The following is a 17,421-nucleotide window of genomic DNA, read 5'->3' as shown; positions in this document are numbered from 1 at the left end:
ACCGGGGCCGGCTGAGAGCCCCCCCGAGGCTGCCGCTGTTTGACAGCGTTAGAGCAGCAACTGCGCTTGCCTTGCAACAGGTGGGTGTTGGTAGCTGGAAGGGACAACTGACCAGCTTGTTGTTTGTCCCCCTCATGCTAAACTGAACCTGAGTGAACTGCATGTGAGTGTGCTGCCAGCACGCTTGTATGCTTGCAGAAGTTTTTTTCTTTCATGCTGGTGCTTGTTTTCATTAAATTCTGATCTCTGATGTGAGGGATTTTCATTCTAGGCCATCCACATGGAGACAGATCCCCAGACCATCAGTGCTTACCTGGTGTACCTCTCCCAGCATGCTCCAGTGGAGGAGCAGGGACAGCACAATGACCTTGCTCTGGTGAGTGGCCAGCTTGCTAGGGCAGCGGGATGGCATGGGGGTGACCTGGCATGTCTCAGGGCAGTGGCAAGCAGAATGAGTTCTTCTGGGAGCATGTGGATCCCGTAACTGCATGTTTTGTGTTTCTGAGTACACGTTGGAAGGAAATCCTGTGTCTTTCGTTTCATATTATGGAATGGTCTCAGAGCAATGACCTCTGGTCCAGCGGCCCGTCAGGTGATATGGGGAATGCAAGAGTGAGTAGTGGTTTGAAAGAAATCCCACCACCCGGCAGTGTTTCACAAGTAAGCAGATGGTAAACCTGCAGTCACATGTATCTGGGGAAGCTAGGGCAAGTCAGGAGCCTTAGCACTGGGAGCCAGTTAGCTCAGTGGTTTGAGCGCGGTGCTGGCAACAAGGACCAACACCGAGGTCGCAGGTTTGATTCCCACTCGGTCCTCATGTGTTGCCTGGTCTAGTCAAGAGGTGGTGTCCCTGCCCATAACAGGGAGGTTGGACTAGATGATCTCCAAGGTCCCTTCCAGCCTAGGCCATTCTATGATTCTATGGACTCTTATAAGCAAAATTGGTTTTCTCATTTTTTTCTTTCTAAGAAAGTTTTTTGGTGATTTTTTTTTTAATGATTTCTTTTCATTGTTCTGTCTGGGGGTGCTTTCTTTTCATTGCTTTTAAGGCTCATGTGCTCTTTCTACCTCCATAGATTTGTTTAGGTGTATGAAGAAGGGTAAGTGATAAGAGTCAGTAGATCTGTTTCTTCAGAGGAGTGGAGGTTTTTACTAGGTAAATGCTCACTTTGTAGTGGAATGCGTCAGAATGCAGCTGTGCTACAACTGGAGACACAGGCCTCACGAGATGTGCGCAAAGCACTGACGGTTTCCTTGTGACAGTTCTACTCTTGACTCTACACGTTGATCTCCAGGGTGGTGTTAATTGGGCTGATGATGGACACTGGCGCGTGTGATGCAATGGAGCAGGAGGGCCTGGCTGTGTTGGTCAGTCAAGACCTCATGGATCTTTTTCCCCTTGCAGGATGTAGCCCGACTCATAGTGGAGCGCTCTACCATCATGTCTCACCTCTTCTCCAAGCTCTCATACTGTGCTGAATCAGACGCAGTGCTTGTTGCTCTTCTCTCCATCTTTTCTCGCTACATTAAACGCATGCGCCAGAGTAAGGAGGGTGAGGAGGTGTACAGCTGGGTGAGTGCCTCACTACTATCTGCCTTCCCCCAGTTTGAAAATAATTGGATGTTGGCTTAATATCAAAGCCAAGCATAAGTGTATGTAAAAAGCTTGTATAACTTCTCATTGAGTAGCTTTTGTGGCCCCTGTTGGGGATATTAAGCTTGGTAGAGCTTTGGTCTGATTAAATTTGTCCATTCTCATGTTCTCCCTTCAGTTGTGTCTCACAGATGTCATTCTCCTTTCTCTCTCCACCTTTGTTCGTCCTGTGTTCTGCCTTTTTCCAGTCAGAGTCCCAGGATCAGGTGTTCCTTCGTTGGACTAGTGGGGAAACAGCCACTATGCACATCCTTGTGGTTCATGCCATGGTTATTCTCCTGACACTAGGGCCACCTCAAGGTTAGTGAAGTGTGCTCAGATTCATTCAAGGCATCATGGAAAACACAGAGAGCCTTTCCTCTATCTGCCATCTCCTAACAGATCAGGCTGATGTTGATCCTTCAACTCACAGGCTTGTCCCTTGCAGTACTTGTGTGTAGTTGTTAGATCTATCAGAATATCGCTGCACAGAGCAGAGGATTGCAGGCCTATTTTTTTTGCCTTCTGCGTACAGCAGGAAATACTAAAATGATGGTGTCCCTCTCCCTGATAAATGAGAAGCACTTGGAGACTTTTGATAGTGTGAGAACTGGACTCTCCGATAGGTAGTTCCCATTTTCTCCTGATAGTTTTTATTTCCAAGTTGTTTCTGACCATTGAACAAGACAATGTTCTAGTGATTGATTTGTACAGAGAAGGGCAAGGGTGTTCTTAGGTGCTTTTGAACATGAGAGATAACTTTATATCCACTCTCAAGCAGGGGATGGCGACTTTTATACCTTACTGGATATATGGTTCCCGGAGAAGAAGCCCCTTCCTACTGCTTTTTTGGTTGACACCTCAGAGGAGGCGCTGCTGCTCCCTGACTGGCTAAAGCTGCGAATGATCCGCTCCGAGGTCCCACGTCTTGTGGATGCAGGTGAGCCTGTGGGATCTTTGTTGATTTTTCAGACCTTCTTGAAAGGAAAGAGAGAAGCTTCCCTGCTCGAATCCTCTGTGTGTCCAGCCATCCTACTGAGATGCATTTAGATGAGGCCATCAGTCACTGTAGACACTGCAGCTGAGCAAGGAGCTTGGATTTAGAAAACAGAGTGTCTCTGGATTTTGTAACACTCACAGTCTAAACATAAAATGAGATTCTTTGCTACATTCCTTAGGGCGGTCAAACAGATACACATAATATGAGCTGGTTCTGGGCAAAGAATGTTATGGGATGTCCCAGAGAGATTCCCTACTTGGCCAGGATGTGTAGTTCGTGTACCAAGGCTTTGAGAACGGATACAACCTTGCTAACTGTCAGACTCCGCAGGGTAATGCCCACAGTAATAAGAGCAGAGCTCTGTGAAAGGTTAAACTGAAGAGATCGGTGCCCTTGCTATGGCTCCTTACTGCAGTGTGGAAGGCAGTTCCTCCTACTCTGATTCAAGTGCTGAATCTTGCTGGCTTTTATGTGCCTTCTGCATATAAATTATGTAAGTCTATAAATATATAAAATTATACAAATATGTTTCTAAAATGATAAATTTTATAAAAATTAGAAATGTAAGATATATGTATAAAATTATAAAAATACAAATTAGGACTATGACTTTTAAAGTAGGGGAGCAAGTCTGTACCAATATTGCACTTCCTGTGTACTTTAAAAGGAACGGGGAGACTCAAAACTGGAGTCCTGTCTTTGTTACAACAATTCAGATGGAGCTAAGCTATGCAGTCGACAGACAACAGGCTCAGCACTGCTTCCACAGGGTGTGCTGTGCTTGCAGTGTGGAAAGCAGTGCCTGGAGGATGTAAGCTATACCTGTAGTTACTTTTGTCCTTGCACAGCTTGTCAGTGCTCTCTTTCTTCTTGGTATTCAGAGCTTTTGTCTCTTTCTTACTAATTAAATGACAGCTCTCTATAGCCAGTGATTGAATTATTCAATAATTCCTGCCTGCAGCCATCAACAGATAGGGTGGAAGTTATTTTTTAATACGAGTGATTGGGTTCCTGAGGTTTTGATCAAATTAAACAGAAGATCAAATTAGCCAGTGAGTGAATTAACTGGAAGAGGCAATAAGAAGGCAGTGACTTGCAGAGGAAAGAAAACATAGTAGGCAGCTGTCAGACTTCTGGCTTTAGGCTTTCTGCAGCCTTGTCATTAACATGTCATGGTTGGTCCAGCCAAAAGCACAAAGATCAGGTAATAAAGATGACCCTCTCCAGGCAATTCAGAGGTCTGAGGACTCAATGTTTGTGTATTTCAGCCCTGCAAGACTTGGAGCCACAGCAGCTGCTTCTCTTTGTTCAATCCTTTGGAATCCCAGTTTCCAGCATGAGCAAACTTCTGCAGTACCTGGATCAGGCAGTATCTCATGACCCACAGACGCTGGAGCAGAACATCATGGACAAGAGTAAGAGCTTCATCTGTGGCTGTCTAGACATTTTACTTTTTCTTGAACAATTTTAACAAGTATCTTCTGTGACTTCCTTGAAAAAATCCAAACTAGTTCAGCAAACTTTGTGCATAGGCTGCCTTGGTGTCCTGTTATTGCTGTAGACACCTGCCTAGAGTTTGTCTGCATGACCCTTGGCTGTATTTCATGAAACAGAGAACGATTTTGTGGGTTACATGATATGGAGTCTAAAAAGTAACTTGGAGGCTACCTTGTAAAAGAAACAAGGCCTAAAAGCATCATGTTTACAAAGTCCATTGGAACAGCAAATTCTCTTCACTGGGAACTGTACAAACAGCAACCAATTCTGTCCTGGTTTACTAAAGGTATTGAGACGATGATGTGTTCATACTTTTTCCTTTCAGACTACATGGCTCACCTTGTGGAGGTTCAGCATGAGAGAGGAGCAACAGGAGGCCAAACTTTCCACTCCCTGCTCACTGCGTCCTTACCAGCCCGACGAGGTACTGCCTGGGATAGCCCAAACTTCCAGATATCCAAGTCACCTTCCAAACTTCCTTTCTCCGTTGCTGTTGAGAGGAACTGGAAGAGCTGTCTTCACATGGGGTTGTGTTGCAGCATATCCAGACACCAGTCCTTGCTAGACTTGTGCACTCCTGGCGAAGGGAGAAATTCCAATATTTTAGGAGTTTACAGCAATGAGTAGTTCTGAGTGACGTGGAAAAAATACATCTTGCTTGGCTTCAAGAGAAAAGCAACTGAATTCCTCATTAGTTAGAGACTGTAAAGCTGAAAGTGATACAGTGTTGGGGCACCAGATGCTAGCTATGTAACGACATTCTTTATTTTCTTTTATTCCTCTTGCAGACAGCGCTGAGACTGCAAGGTCAAAATCTAGTCCTGAGAATTCTCAAGGCCAGAGCCGGATCCGGGCCTTGAGCCAGGTCCGGGTTCTGGGCCCAGAAGATGATCTGGCAGGCATCTTTCTGCAGGTACTGGTACAGCCTCTAGCTGCTCAGCTACTTCCCTGCAGCAGCTTTACAAAATCCGTTTCTTTTATACTTGCATCTTCTGACCCCTTTCTCCTGCAGGCACTAAGTATGAAAGCCCTGCATGGAATAAGCCTGCACCTTTACACTATGGTAGAATTGATACTAGAAGGATTTTTTTTTTCTTGTAGTTTGGACATGATGTGGCTTTTGATCATGCCTAGTGCTGTCAGCACCTACTAGCATGTTACTGTCTGCGCACCTTGTTTGTTCTGTGTGCAGTGGCTTTCCTCTCAGCAGTGGTTGGAGGATTTGTGAAGTGCTCACAGGGCCTTGGCAGCAAAGCTGTGTGCAAACAGCATTTGTGCTCTGGTGTCTTTGCTCACAGAGCCTCCCTCTCCCCATTGACTCCAGAAGGAACCTACAGGGAATTAATTGGCCAAGCTGGTTGCCTGTATTTGGGTATTATGGTGACCCTCCCACCGTGTCAGTGTTGATAGTCGTGTTGGGGCTGCATAGATGCTGCATATGTTCCTGTACCAAGCACTAAAATTTTGAAAAAGCTGTATCAGGAGGGTCCAGTTAGCCTGCAGTCAATGTAGTTGTAGAAGGTAAATCAGTCCTCTGCCTCAGGATGTTTATGGTATAGCAAGTACTTTCATCTACTCTCATAAACTTACTCCCTCTGTATCCTGCCAGCTTTTCCCACTAAATCCAGACCCACGATGGCAAAATTCAAACCTGCGCCCGCTTGCCCTGGCGTTACAGCAGGCCCTGGGGCAGGAACTGGCTCGTATCCACCAAGGGAACACACAGGTGACCGGGATCACACCACGGCTCCTCCAGGCAGTAGCTGCACTGATGAACTCGCCGCACAGCGGTGCTTTGGTGATGGCAATGCACCGTAACCACTTCATCTCCTGCCCCCTGATGCGCCAGTTGTACCAGTATCAGGTGAGCGGTGTAAGACAAGAATCTTTGTGTCATTAATAAAGAGGGGCCAGGAGAAAACAAAGTCTGCAGCGTGGCTGCCCAGCTCTGTGCAGTCCCTCTACCTATGTAATGGAACCTGGGGAGCATGACACAGAGGGACTCGCATTGTCTGTGTGCGTGTGGATGCAGACTGGCCACATTAGCCTAGCGCTGCTGAGAACTGGGGCTTACGTGCAGGATTAGGTGTTACCTTACCTAATTTGGTAACTGCACAGCACTGTGGTTTTGTGGCTGTGGGTCTCAGTTGGGTTTGGGATCTCTGGTCTGTGCTGTTCTGTAGCATGGACATGTCTTGCAAGCCAGGGCATTTGTGGGCAACTTGAGGGCTGAAGTCTGAAATTCCTTAAAGAAGTCTTCAGTGCAGGCTTAGATTTATCCAGTCAAGTATCTCATTGCTTCCATCATGGTGTGAGAAGGCACAAAGTTATCCTTGGTTATGATGGGAGAGGTATTGCATGTGTGACTGAGTCTTTTGCGTTGCATTTGTACACTAGAAACTGCTGCCTTCATCTGAGTGAGCTATGGTCCAGCAGAGTAGATGTGCTCTGTGTATTGTTGGCAGTAGGTGCCACTATCTGTGTCTTTCCTGCTGTCTTTGTTGTATTCTTCAAGTTTGTATGAGCAAGTCTCTTTTGCCACACTCCCCAGCGCTGCATGCCACAAGACACTGCCTTTTCTTCGCTCTTCTTCAAAGTCCTCATGCAGATGCTGCAATGGTTGGAGAACCCTGTGGTGGAAGATGGTCCTCTGCGTGCTCAGCTGAAGGCCTTTGCTGTGCAGTACTCCTCAAGGCACAGGATCAGTGACGGTACTGGCATTGTGCAGCTTATAGGACTTGGAGTGGACAAAGTGGGACACAGAACAGAAAGTGTGGTGGGCTGCCTCACAAGGAGAGGTATGCTGAGAGCAGCGTAGAGGGGTTTTGTACCGTGCTACATAAACCCCATGAGGATTCAAACAAGTGGTTTCACCCCTGGAGTTTGCAGTAGACACCTCATAGCATCTCGCCAAGCACAGCAGAACTTTCAGGGAAAACTTCCAACTGCTCAGGCTGGGAGTTCTGTGCTAGCTAGAGTCCTGAAAGATGAGCATGCAAGAATACCTCTGGAATAAGGTCATGTTATTACTTGTAGACTTGTTTTTTGTCTGCCGTCTGTTTGGAGGAGGAATCTGTAACCAAGAGCTTAGGCATGGAAATGGGTTTGTGGTTACAGAATTTTCTTAGCCACATGTCCCTGTAACATGGAGAAGAGCAGTCAAGGGTTTTGGTGGGAGTAAAATGGCAGCAGTGTAGTGTATTTGTGTGTTTGAGTAGTTGTATCCTGGAGCCACGTGGGGCATCTGTAGAAGGGAGGCCTGATGTGGGGGCTGGCTTGGGCCTGTGATGCCAAGACTCTGATTTCTTTGCAGTTCGAGGTGGTTTCTTGCACCTCACGGAAGCTCTGAATTTCCGTCATGACCCTGACTTGATCAGCTCCACGGTACGTGCCATCATTGCAACCCTGAAATCAGGAGAGAAGTGTAATGTGGAGCCGGAGCTCATCAGCAAAGGTGCGGCTGTCCTTCTGCTCTCCTTCCCTGTTGCAGCAGCAGGTTGAGCTTCCAGCCCGGCAGGGAAGCGTGTGCTGTGCAGGCTGTGGGAAGCTGCCTTCTACCTGGATCAGAAAATGTGAACTGATCTGAACTTGGTCCTATCTCGTATCAGCTCCTTCCCCAGCATGGGGGTGTGGGTTTATAAACTGTGATCTGGGACTGGGATTATATCTGTTGGTAGGCTGTTGATTTCCACTAACAGAATGAGAACTAGGACCCCTCTATCCCAGATAAAAATGATTTCCCTCTTCCTTACTGAGCCAGGCTCCCAAGAATGCTGGACCAGTTGCCTTCATGATACCCTTATAAGGTTCCATAGCTTTCACCATATCTTGAAATTAATAAGGATCTTTCTCCTTCTGCTAGTCCTCCAAGGTCTGATTGAAACTCACTCTCCATACTTGGAGGAGCTCCTGACTGTCCTCTTCTCAGCTACTGTTGAGACCACTGCCAGGTTTCCTGCCATGAAACCAATTGCTGTGGTGAGCTCCTTGTTGCTCCAGGATAAAGAAGAGACACCAGTGAAGAAGGAGCTGGACAGTTGCAGGTGAGCTTGGACAGTGATGGGAATTCACTGGTAGGTCTGAGTTAATGACATCACCACTAATACTGTCTTTATTTTCCCCTCAGTATGGAAGCAGCGTGGCTAGGGCCCTCCTCTGGCCTTCTTAATGACTGGCTTGAGATGTTGGACCCAGAGGTGATCAGCAGCTGCCCTGATCTCCAGCAGAAGCTACTGTTCTCCTGGAACAAAGTAAGAGTTGTTGGGTAGTAGGACTACTCTGCTGAAACCACCTTGCTGGGGTGCTGCTTCCCCTGGAAACGGGGCAAGAGGTAGTTCTGTTTTGCCACGTGTTGCTATGCAGCACAGACTGACTAGGAGGGGGATTCTGATGCATCTATCTTTCTCACTGCAAAGCGTAAGTTTTATCTCATCTTTGTTTCCTTTGCTATGTTCTTCTCAGCACTTTGAAATGCATTACAGATACAACATAGTCCCATAACAGCCCATTTTCACTGAAAATTTTGGAGACTAAAAACCTTGCCCAGAAGTGCTGTGTCAAAGCTAAGACAAAAACCGAATTTCACAGCTGATGCTGTGTTCTGTTAGAAAGTACTGCAGTTCAAATCCTAAATCCACATGTTGTCTTCCGTGCTTTCTTCCTGCTTGGACTGTCATCCTTCTGTAATACACGTAGCATCGCCTACATCCATCTCACAGCAAGGATCAGTTTATTACATCTCTGCCTTGTTTGGTCCCTTCAGGCAGGGTCCCAGGTGCCCTCCTTCCGCCCGTACCTTTTGGCTCTTCTGACTCACCAGTCCAGCTGGACCACGCTGCACCAGTGCATCAAGCTTCTGCTTTGCAGGAACCGGGAGCAGAGGTGAGTCCTGTTTTTCAGGCCTTGGAAGGAGTTCGAAGTTGGGCAACTAATCGTGTCTGAGAGAGAACAAACAGAAGCTGAGAACAAGAGCTGCCATGTTCCGTGGCGCATCTGCCAGGAGATGTAACCCAGCCAAAAACAGGCTTTGTGAGAAGGATGCTAATTTCAGTCATGCTGACTTGTGTACCTTGATATAAATATTACCTGCTGCTTGATGGAAGCAACACATAAAGATTTGACTGTGCTCTAAACGGGAAGTGCTAATCACTGGGTAATCCATCTAGCGTTACCCTTATTGATAATCTTTATGAACATGGGGTTTGCAAGATGGCTTGGCTAGTGACCTGACGACAGTCTCTGTACCTGGGCAGGCACTGCTGGATCTTTTGGTTGTACTAAACTCTGTTACCAGTCTTTCTCTAAGCCCCTTCCTGGCATTAGGCTCCCAGTTTTGATCTCTGGAGCAGCCCTAGCTCTTAGCTTCTCTACGTTGCTCTCAAATACTGCTGTGCTGCTGTAGTAATATCTTCATTAAGCTTTTTACACATATGGACCAGGAAATGCTAACATCTAATAGTAGTAATTCAGGATGTGACTAAATGAGTAATACTTCTAAAGCTGTTAGTATTTCAGTTTGCTTATTATTTTATTACTGATCTCTTGCTCACTAACAGTGTCACGAATTTCTGCAAACCAGTGTAACAGCCAGGATAGGGTGTTCCGTACACTGGGACAGTAAGGTCACTGGTCTGATTGTACCAGTTGTTCTTGTTGATGACCGACCTCTGGCCTTGTGGTGCAAGATTCCGCGTAGCTGGCACACTTGCTGAATGCCATTTTCTTCAGCTCCTTACCCTGTGCTGTGCTTATTGCAACAAATATTTAGTCATAATCTGGGAACTGAACCAAACTCCTTCTTGGGACTTAATGGATCCTATTTTTACATTGGCAGATGTTTCTTTCTTCACAGTGCTCATGATGTTTAGAGACGCTACCATGTGTTTGTGTGCTGCCTGAGGGCTGTGTTGACTCTAATTGCAAATCTGTCTTCTTTTGTCTTCTGGCAGGTTTGACCCAACTGCATCCTTGGATTTCTTGTGGGCCTGTATTCACATTCCTCGGATCTGGCAGGGAAGGGACCAAAGAACTCCTCAGGTAGTGGTTCAGTTCTTCCAAGATTGCTCTCTGGACAGAGCGAGAGGCAGTGCTTCCACAATGCCTGATTTTTCCGTGGCCAGGAGGTGGCTGGGGTGATACAGGTGCAGCAAGCCAAGCTTGCTGCCTGTACCTCAGCTGGTTACTTAGCTGCTCTGCTATGTTACATATTACAGTGGCAATTTTGAGTCCAAATAGCTGATATGAACACGGAAAAGTTTGCCCACTTGGCATTTTCTCTGCAGCAATTGCCATGATATCTGTTAAAGATCTAGGCACAAGGCTACAGTAGTAACCAAGCTAAAACCTAGTGTGAGATAATTCCCATTTTACAAAGAAAAGGGGACTCTGCAGAATTCCTTTGGTCTGGTGACTAAATTATGGTTTCTGACCCATCACACATGCTGGGATGGAAGCAAATGAGTTCACAAGTAGAAAAGGGGTAAGAGGTTTCTTCTGGGGCTGTGATGTATGCTTGCAGAGCTCTAGATATGGGGCAGTTATTAAGTCTAAGGTCTTAAGTTCTAAGATAGGTTCAGTTTCAGTTGAGGAAGGTGTGACTAGAGGTAACTAAGGATCTAGGTTTCATTTTGGGTGTTCTCTTGTGTTACAGAAGCGCCGTGAGGAATTTGTGCTCCACCTCAAGACATCAGAATTGATCAGCATGGTGGAGCTGATCCTGGCTGAAGCAGAAACCAGATACCAGAACACTGAAGAGGCCTCCTGCACACTCATCCAGTCTCGCCTGCCTTTGTTGCTCAGTTGTTCTCATGGGGACCTAGAGAGCATCAAAAAAGTAACGGAGTATCTGACAAGCTGCATCCAGCAGTGGGGAAGCAGGTGGGGTTGCAGATGGGGAGCACTGTCTGCTGTAATTGTAGTTACTTGGACCGGGGCAGCCAGGTCATGATGAGACTTGCCAGCAGGCCTTCATTAAGAATATTGTGTTCCAGAGTCCGTATGAAAAGTGCACACTATCCTTCCAGTGGTTTGGGGGGAATAATGAATCATTTTAAGTGGTATTTGGATCAGGAAGATGACTTTGAACGAGAAATTTAAGGTCCCTTTTGCTTTTAGGACTTTGGGATTAAATGCTTGCCATAGTTCTTTTGTTTGGGTGTTGTTGAGGTTTTTTTTATCTTTAAAGCAATGTTTATTTTTAATTATTAATTCCTAACATGGGATTTCTTTTCTGCTCATCCCTTGAGTTGTTGCTCATAATGCATTCTGATTCTGACCATTATGGTTGCGCTCAAAGCTGAATGGAGACTGAACTGTTTTTCCAATGACTGTGGTAGCACTGTAGGAAGAACTGGAAGATGGTGTATTTGTGGCAGTGAAACAAACCTAATTCTAACCTTTTTTTATGATAGTAGAAAAGATCCTGAGTAATTTCAGTTGCCATTGCATTGTATTTGACTCCCAGTACAGACTATGCCAGGGATGTATAGAAGGCAGATGTGTAGAGTACAGAAAAAAACCCAATAAACATGGATTCAGATTAGCAGTGGCTGATCTTTTACATGGTCTGTTTGCCATATGCAGGAAGACTGTTACTAATCTGATGGGTCTGAGATATTTGCTGTTCGAACTAATGTATTAACTGGCGGCTGACCTCTCCCTTTTAATTTCAGTTCTGTTGGAAAATGCTGCCAGGACCTTCTGCTTCAGATATACCTGCAACTACCTGAGCTCCTTGTGCCTCTGCCCGAGATGCTTCTCACCAGTGAAGGAGCCAGAGACAGCAGCACTTGCAAGGTAAAGTTAGAGGCATAAGAAAGCCCTTTCCAGTTGTGTACTCAGAGCAGATGCTGCTTTGATGCCCAGTCTAAAAGGAGAGATCTGGCAAAAGCTTCCTGTGTGACTTCAGTTTCTTTACCTTACTCTTCTGTCGCCCCTTCTCCGCCTGCACTCGAAGGAGGAGAGAGTTCAGGTGTGCTTTATTTTGCAGTGTCCTCCTCTAAAATAGTATAAGCTGCACAAGCTTCTGTGTGCCAAAGGCTTCTGTAAAGCACAAGCATGCAGGTATCTGATCCTGCTTTTATGTAGGTAGGGACTGTGGACTTCAGATCCTGTGCCAGCTGGAACATTGCATCTACTTGCAGATTCTACCTGAAAATTTCTTTTAACCCCCCCTGTAGCTGGAAAGGAATTTTGAAACGCTGCTGAAGAACCAGGGATTTGATTGCGCTTTAAACTTCTTAACCCTTTACTCATTATTTTTCTTCTAGCTTGATGCCCTGGTTCACAGATTCATTAACCTCCTTGCAGACACCAGTGACTCCAAGTCATCAGAAAGCCGGGTGTGGGATGCCAACATGGCCTGCAGGAAGCTCGCCGTGGCTCATCCCATCCTGCTTCTTAGGTACCGCTCTCCCCTTCTGCCCTCTGTGTGGCTGGAGTTCACTGAAAAGCAGCCACCCCTTGTCCTAGAAGGGGAACGAATTTGCAGTGATCGTAATGATTGTGACAGAATTTGCGTTCATGTACAAAAGTCAAGAGAAAGGGCAGCAAAATTGTCCCTTGTAATGAGGCGACACCTCTTTTGGTTCTATGTCTGTCTGGAAGCAGTCCTCTGGATTTGGAGGCTAGAGAACAGAACATGGCTGGGGATTGGGGCTTGCCGATTCCATGGATACAAGGATCAAATCCAGAACCCTGGGAGAGGACAAAGGACGCTTCCTTCTAGGAACTGAGGTGTTAAATTGTGTAACTGTTTCTAGAAAGAGGCTACATGTGAATTTTCTTCTGTTTGGCCTTGCAGGCACTTGCCAATGATTGCAGCGCTGCTCCATGGCCGTGTCCACCTCAATTTCCAGGAGTTCAGGCAGCAGAACCACTTGACCTTCTTCATCCACGTCCTGGGGATCCTGGAGCTGCTCCAGCCGCAGGTCTTCCAGAACGAGCACCAGGCGGCACTATGGGACTGTCTCCTGTCCTTCATCCGGCTGCTCCTGGTAGGAAAGTCCCAACTCCCTCGCCATGTGCAGACTGCCAGCCACTAGATGGAGAAGCTCCTGTAACACAGGGCCAGCCCAGCTCTCTCTCACATTTGAAGGGAAAACCTTCAAATACCTAAGAACAAAAAAAGCCAATCGGGTGCCTTGGAGAGCTTAAAGAGGAGGCAGGAGATCAAGAAACTGCTCCCTGGTACCCAGAGGTGCAGGATAGGGCAGTGCATCACTGCTGCTTTGTTTTGTTTTGTTTTGTTTTTGTTAACTCTTGTCTTTGTCAATCCTTTCTCAGAACTACAGAAAATCCTCACGGCACCTGGCTGCCTTCATCAGCAAGTTTGTCCAGTTTATCCACAAGTACATCACATGCAATGCCCAGGCAGCTGTCTCCTTCTTGCAGAAGCACTCGGATCCACTCCAGTAAGCTTGCTTACTCCAGTTAGCCTATGGTTAGCTCACAAGAGAGCTTGCACAGAGAGACTGCCATGAGCTAATCAAACAGAAGACAGCAAGAGGGTGTGACAAAATAGCTACTAATGTGGCATTTTTTTCACCCTTAGTTTCGTTAAGTCGATATGGGATGAGCAGTGTATCCCGTTTTTCGTAGGTGAAAACCAAGACCAAGGAAATCAGATAATGATTTTAACTCACATAGTGGCCTAAATATCCTATTGAGGCATCGTAGTGCCCTGCAGTCATTTCCAGAGCGCCAGCAGGAGGGTCTTCTCCTTGAGCCTTGGCTGCAGGGTCCCATCTGCAGATTTGGGGAAAAATGCATTTGAGTTCCAGTTACGATGAAAGGAAACATCTTGTTTCAGTTCCTGAGAAGTTACTTGGTTTAGTGTACATAGATGTTACTTGTCTCCATGCCCACATTGCTATTGAAAGCTACACATGCCATCTTTTCCCCAGTGACCTCTCATCAGACAACAGTGACCTGGCAATGCTGAAGTCTCTCCTGGCTGGGCTGAGTCTGCCGAGTAGGAGTGGCATCTTGGACAGGGGCTCCGATGAAGAAAAGGATGGTGAGTCTGAACTGGGGGAAGAGCTACTTCAGCTGGTGAACCTGCAGTATGTTTGGAGCACAAATGCTTTTACAGGCTGTACGCTGTGCTCATTCTTCTCATAACGGCCCAACCAAAGGGTATTTAGCCTGGAGGATGATGGCACTTGTATGCTCAACAATTTGGATCTAGTATCTGGGATGGATTCATTTAAATTCCTGTCAGTGGCATCACTACTGGAGCAGAAAACCAGCTCCTAACGAGTCTGAGTTTCATTGTTGTGGATTCTGCATTCCTCGGCCACACTTAAGGATTGACCTACCAGGCAATCCTAAGGGTATATCCACTTGTCCACTGTTTGCAACTTGCATGGGAAAATTATTCAGTATTAAAACAACTTTGAAAGATTCCTCCTCTTTACATCATCTCAGCTGTACCAGAAGGTGCAGTGAGGCTAAAGACAGCGTGAGCGCCGGGAGTTGTGTTATGGTACTAGTGGTCAGCTCATGATGCCCTACTATGCTGGTAGGGAATTACTGGACCTGTCTCCCTGTTAAAACTACGTAGTGACCTGTTGTCTCTCTCTCCCAGATGAAGCAGCAGCTGGCTCCCTTCCCCTTGTCAGTGTGTCTCTCTTCACTCCTCTCACACCAGCTGAAATGGCCCCATATATGAAGAGGCTCTCTAGAGGCCAAATGGTTGAGGGTAAGTGAGGACCTACAGAGCTGTACAAAGACACGGAGCGGATGCAGACATATGCCAATGCTGTTATTTATCTGTCAAATACAGCTAGTTTTCTATTTCAATCTTGTGTTTGGAAGTCTCCAGCAGTTAGGATGTGGTTTTGTTTTGGATGAACTTGTCACCAGCCTTCTGTGATTCTATGACAGAGGCTTCCTATGATGCTGTTATCACTTAGCTCAGCAGTGCTGCCACTGCCTCTGCTCTGGGGCTCTTCAAGGATCTTCTAAGTGCTGTGGGAGAGAGTATGTGTAATTCAAGGAGTGCTGCAGTTCATGTCGAGCTGTGTCTGGAGTGTTGATAGGAATGCAATTTTTTAAATGACACAAAAATTTCAAAGTGATGAGAAATGGAAATTTGTTAGAAATCCCCACATGGCCTTCATGGAAAAAACCCAAACGTTAATCTCACGTATGGTAACACAGAGGCTTTCTGTGAAGATCTTTCAGTTACAGGAGTTGCTGTGGAATTGAAACCTCACACCCCACTCCACTCCTTCCCCTGCCTGTGGCATGACAGCGCTGGTGACCTCTGCCTGGGCGGGTTGGGATGTGCTGATCTGGCACGTGACCTACCTGTTCTCATCCCTTCTGAAGAGCTGTCTTTATTACTCTAGCTCTGTGTGCAGGTGGGAAAACTTGACTGTTTGGGAGACTGAATTTGTAGGGGAAAAGAAGATGATCCTTTGCTGGATCAGTAGATTTCAGTCACCCCTTTCAACCTGTGTCTTCCACCAGACATTCTGGAGGTGCTGACAGACATTGATGAGATGTCCAGACGGAGGCCAGAAATTCTCTCCTTTTTTGCTGTGAGTATTAGTGTCCCAAATTGTCACTGGAAGGAAGAGATTCTGTGAGAAGAGAGTGTGTGTTGCATAGCTGGCTTAAGTACTACCTTTCCTCTGGGTTTTGGGTGATTGTTGCAGCATCTTAGGAGAAACCTCTTATGCCTTTTGACAGCAGGCAATATTTACATGCCTACCATATTCTCTCCATTGTGAACTGCATCTGCAGTCATTCATTTTAACTTCTCCTTATGTCAGAAGAACTAACCCTCTGTCCTTTTCCCAGTATTGGTACAAGGAGAGAGCAGAACAGCTCTGTCAGAAATGCTGGAGCCTAGGGAAAACTCAGCTCTCCCATGTGGAATAAAGTTATAGAAGGGTGCTTTAAAGTATTCAAAAATAGGATAATCCTTCTTACAGAGAGGGATTTCCTGGCTCAGCCAGTACCTGCTGGATGTGTGTTGGCCTGGATTGGTGCCGGAGGGGTAGCAATGCAAGTCTGATGAGTTTCTGCTCCCTGGATGGCCCTGTAATCCTAATTTGTGCATCTTCTTTTCAGACAAATCTCCAGAAGCTGATGAGTTCTTCAGAGGAGTCCTGCAGAAATTTGGCCTTTAGCCTGGCTCTGCGCTCCATTCAGAACAACCCCAGGTGAGGACCACTGCAATTTAGGCTGTCCCCAGTTACTGGTGGGTGCTGGCTGCCCATCTTGCACGCCTGTTGGTGGTGATCTGGACTGTACTGATGCTGTCACGTTTTCCTCCCAGCATTGCTGCAGACTTCCTTCCCACCTTCATGTACTGCCTGGGCAGCCGAGACTTCGAGGTGGTGCAGACAGCTCTGAGGAACCTGCCTGAATACACCCTCCTTTGCCAAGGTGAGTTGATGTTCCTCACATGATCACATACCCATGGAGCCATTAGAGGGTGGATTGTGCCGTGTCCTTTTGGAAGGAGATAATTGCTTGTATGGCTGCAGTTATTCCTCCCGCTGTTTGTTGGTGGATTGCTCTTGCTTGCGTGTGGGAGCTTTCGGGTCAGTCCTCACGCTGTCTTTTCCTTTTGCAGAGCACGCAGCAGTGTTACTGCACAGGGCCTTCCTGGTGGGGATGTACGGCCAGATCGACACCAGCTCTCAGATTTCAGAAGCCTTGAAAGTTCTGCACATGGAGGCCACGATATGAACATGCGGTTCTGGGAGCTCTGCTTCCAGAGGATTTAATTTAACTGGACTGATCAGCTGCATTGAAGCCCGTTAAGAAGACAGTGTATTTCGGCCCATGTGCTGGAGGATCCAAGAGGTGATGTAGCAGGCCAGACTGTGCTGGAAAAGGAGAGTATGCTGACTGCAGATCAGAAAGGGACAAGGATTAATCTGTCTGCCTAAGGTGCTGTTACTGTGGGAGAAAAAAATCTCCTGAACGCTGTGCCAAACAGGGACCACTTCCTTTGTTGGGTCTTGGGGCAGCAGCTGTTGGTTTGTTGTTTGGGTTTTTTGTCTCTCCAAGAAGGCAGAGCAAGAGGGAGAGGCCTTGCCTCTGCACTCTGTGCTGGAGAGAGCATGCAGATCTCTGCAGGGGGAAAGACTGCTATCTTCTGGGCATGGGTGTTTGTTTTTTCATTTTTAATTAAAATTCTCTGTGTTTCCATTGCGCCTTTCTCTGTTCTGTGCTCCCTTGGGTGTAGCTTGACATCCTTCTCTCCATGTTCTTCAGCTTCTTGTTGTTCTAGACGGAGCATCTCTGGAAAACCTGTCTCCATGGCCAAATGTTC

At 46.6% G+C, this 17,421-nt stretch overlaps 1 protein-coding gene across 1 annotated transcript in view; it reads left to right on the top strand.

Annotated features, from left to right (window-relative positions):
- INTS1 (integrator complex subunit 1) overlaps positions 1–16,965 on the top strand; it is a gene marked incomplete at its 5' end in the record, with an annotated part of 27,156 nt that extends 10,191 nt beyond the window's left edge. The window contains 26 exons of the mRNA XM_009875009.1: positions 1–80; positions 272–376; positions 1,406–1,573; positions 1,843–1,954; positions 2,412–2,573; positions 3,902–4,048; positions 4,456–4,554; positions 4,919–5,043; positions 5,740–5,994; positions 6,682–6,841; positions 7,444–7,584; positions 7,993–8,173; positions 8,257–8,380; positions 8,893–9,011; positions 10,079–10,166; positions 10,780–11,006; positions 11,801–11,924; positions 12,398–12,531; positions 12,931–13,123; positions 13,413–13,540; positions 14,033–14,145; positions 14,716–14,829; positions 15,603–15,673; positions 16,209–16,300; positions 16,417–16,526; positions 16,717–16,965. Of these exons, the coding sequence (XP_009873311.1) occupies positions 1–80; positions 272–376; positions 1,406–1,573; positions 1,843–1,954; positions 2,412–2,573; positions 3,902–4,048; positions 4,456–4,554; positions 4,919–5,043; positions 5,740–5,994; positions 6,682–6,841; positions 7,444–7,584; positions 7,993–8,173; positions 8,257–8,380; positions 8,893–9,011; positions 10,079–10,166; positions 10,780–11,006; positions 11,801–11,924; positions 12,398–12,531; positions 12,931–13,123; positions 13,413–13,540; positions 14,033–14,145; positions 14,716–14,829; positions 15,603–15,673; positions 16,209–16,300; positions 16,417–16,526; positions 16,717–16,832 (3,488 nt within the window). The remainder of the gene's footprint in view (positions 81–271; positions 377–1,405; positions 1,574–1,842; positions 1,955–2,411; positions 2,574–3,901; positions 4,049–4,455; positions 4,555–4,918; positions 5,044–5,739; positions 5,995–6,681; positions 6,842–7,443; positions 7,585–7,992; positions 8,174–8,256; positions 8,381–8,892; positions 9,012–10,078; positions 10,167–10,779; positions 11,007–11,800; positions 11,925–12,397; positions 12,532–12,930; positions 13,124–13,412; positions 13,541–14,032; positions 14,146–14,715; positions 14,830–15,602; positions 15,674–16,208; positions 16,301–16,416; positions 16,527–16,716) is intronic.
- Positions 16,966–17,421: the final 456 nt, after the last annotated feature.

Source organism: Apaloderma vittatum, unplaced genomic scaffold (genome assembly GCF_000703405.1).
Source record: "Apaloderma vittatum isolate BGI_N311 unplaced genomic scaffold, ASM70340v1 scaffold2428, whole genome shotgun sequence".
Taxonomy (NCBI): Eukaryota; Metazoa; Chordata; class Aves; order Trogoniformes; family Trogonidae; genus Apaloderma; species Apaloderma vittatum.
Note: the sequence above shows the minus strand (reverse complement) of the source record. Positions and strands in the feature narration are given on the sequence as shown.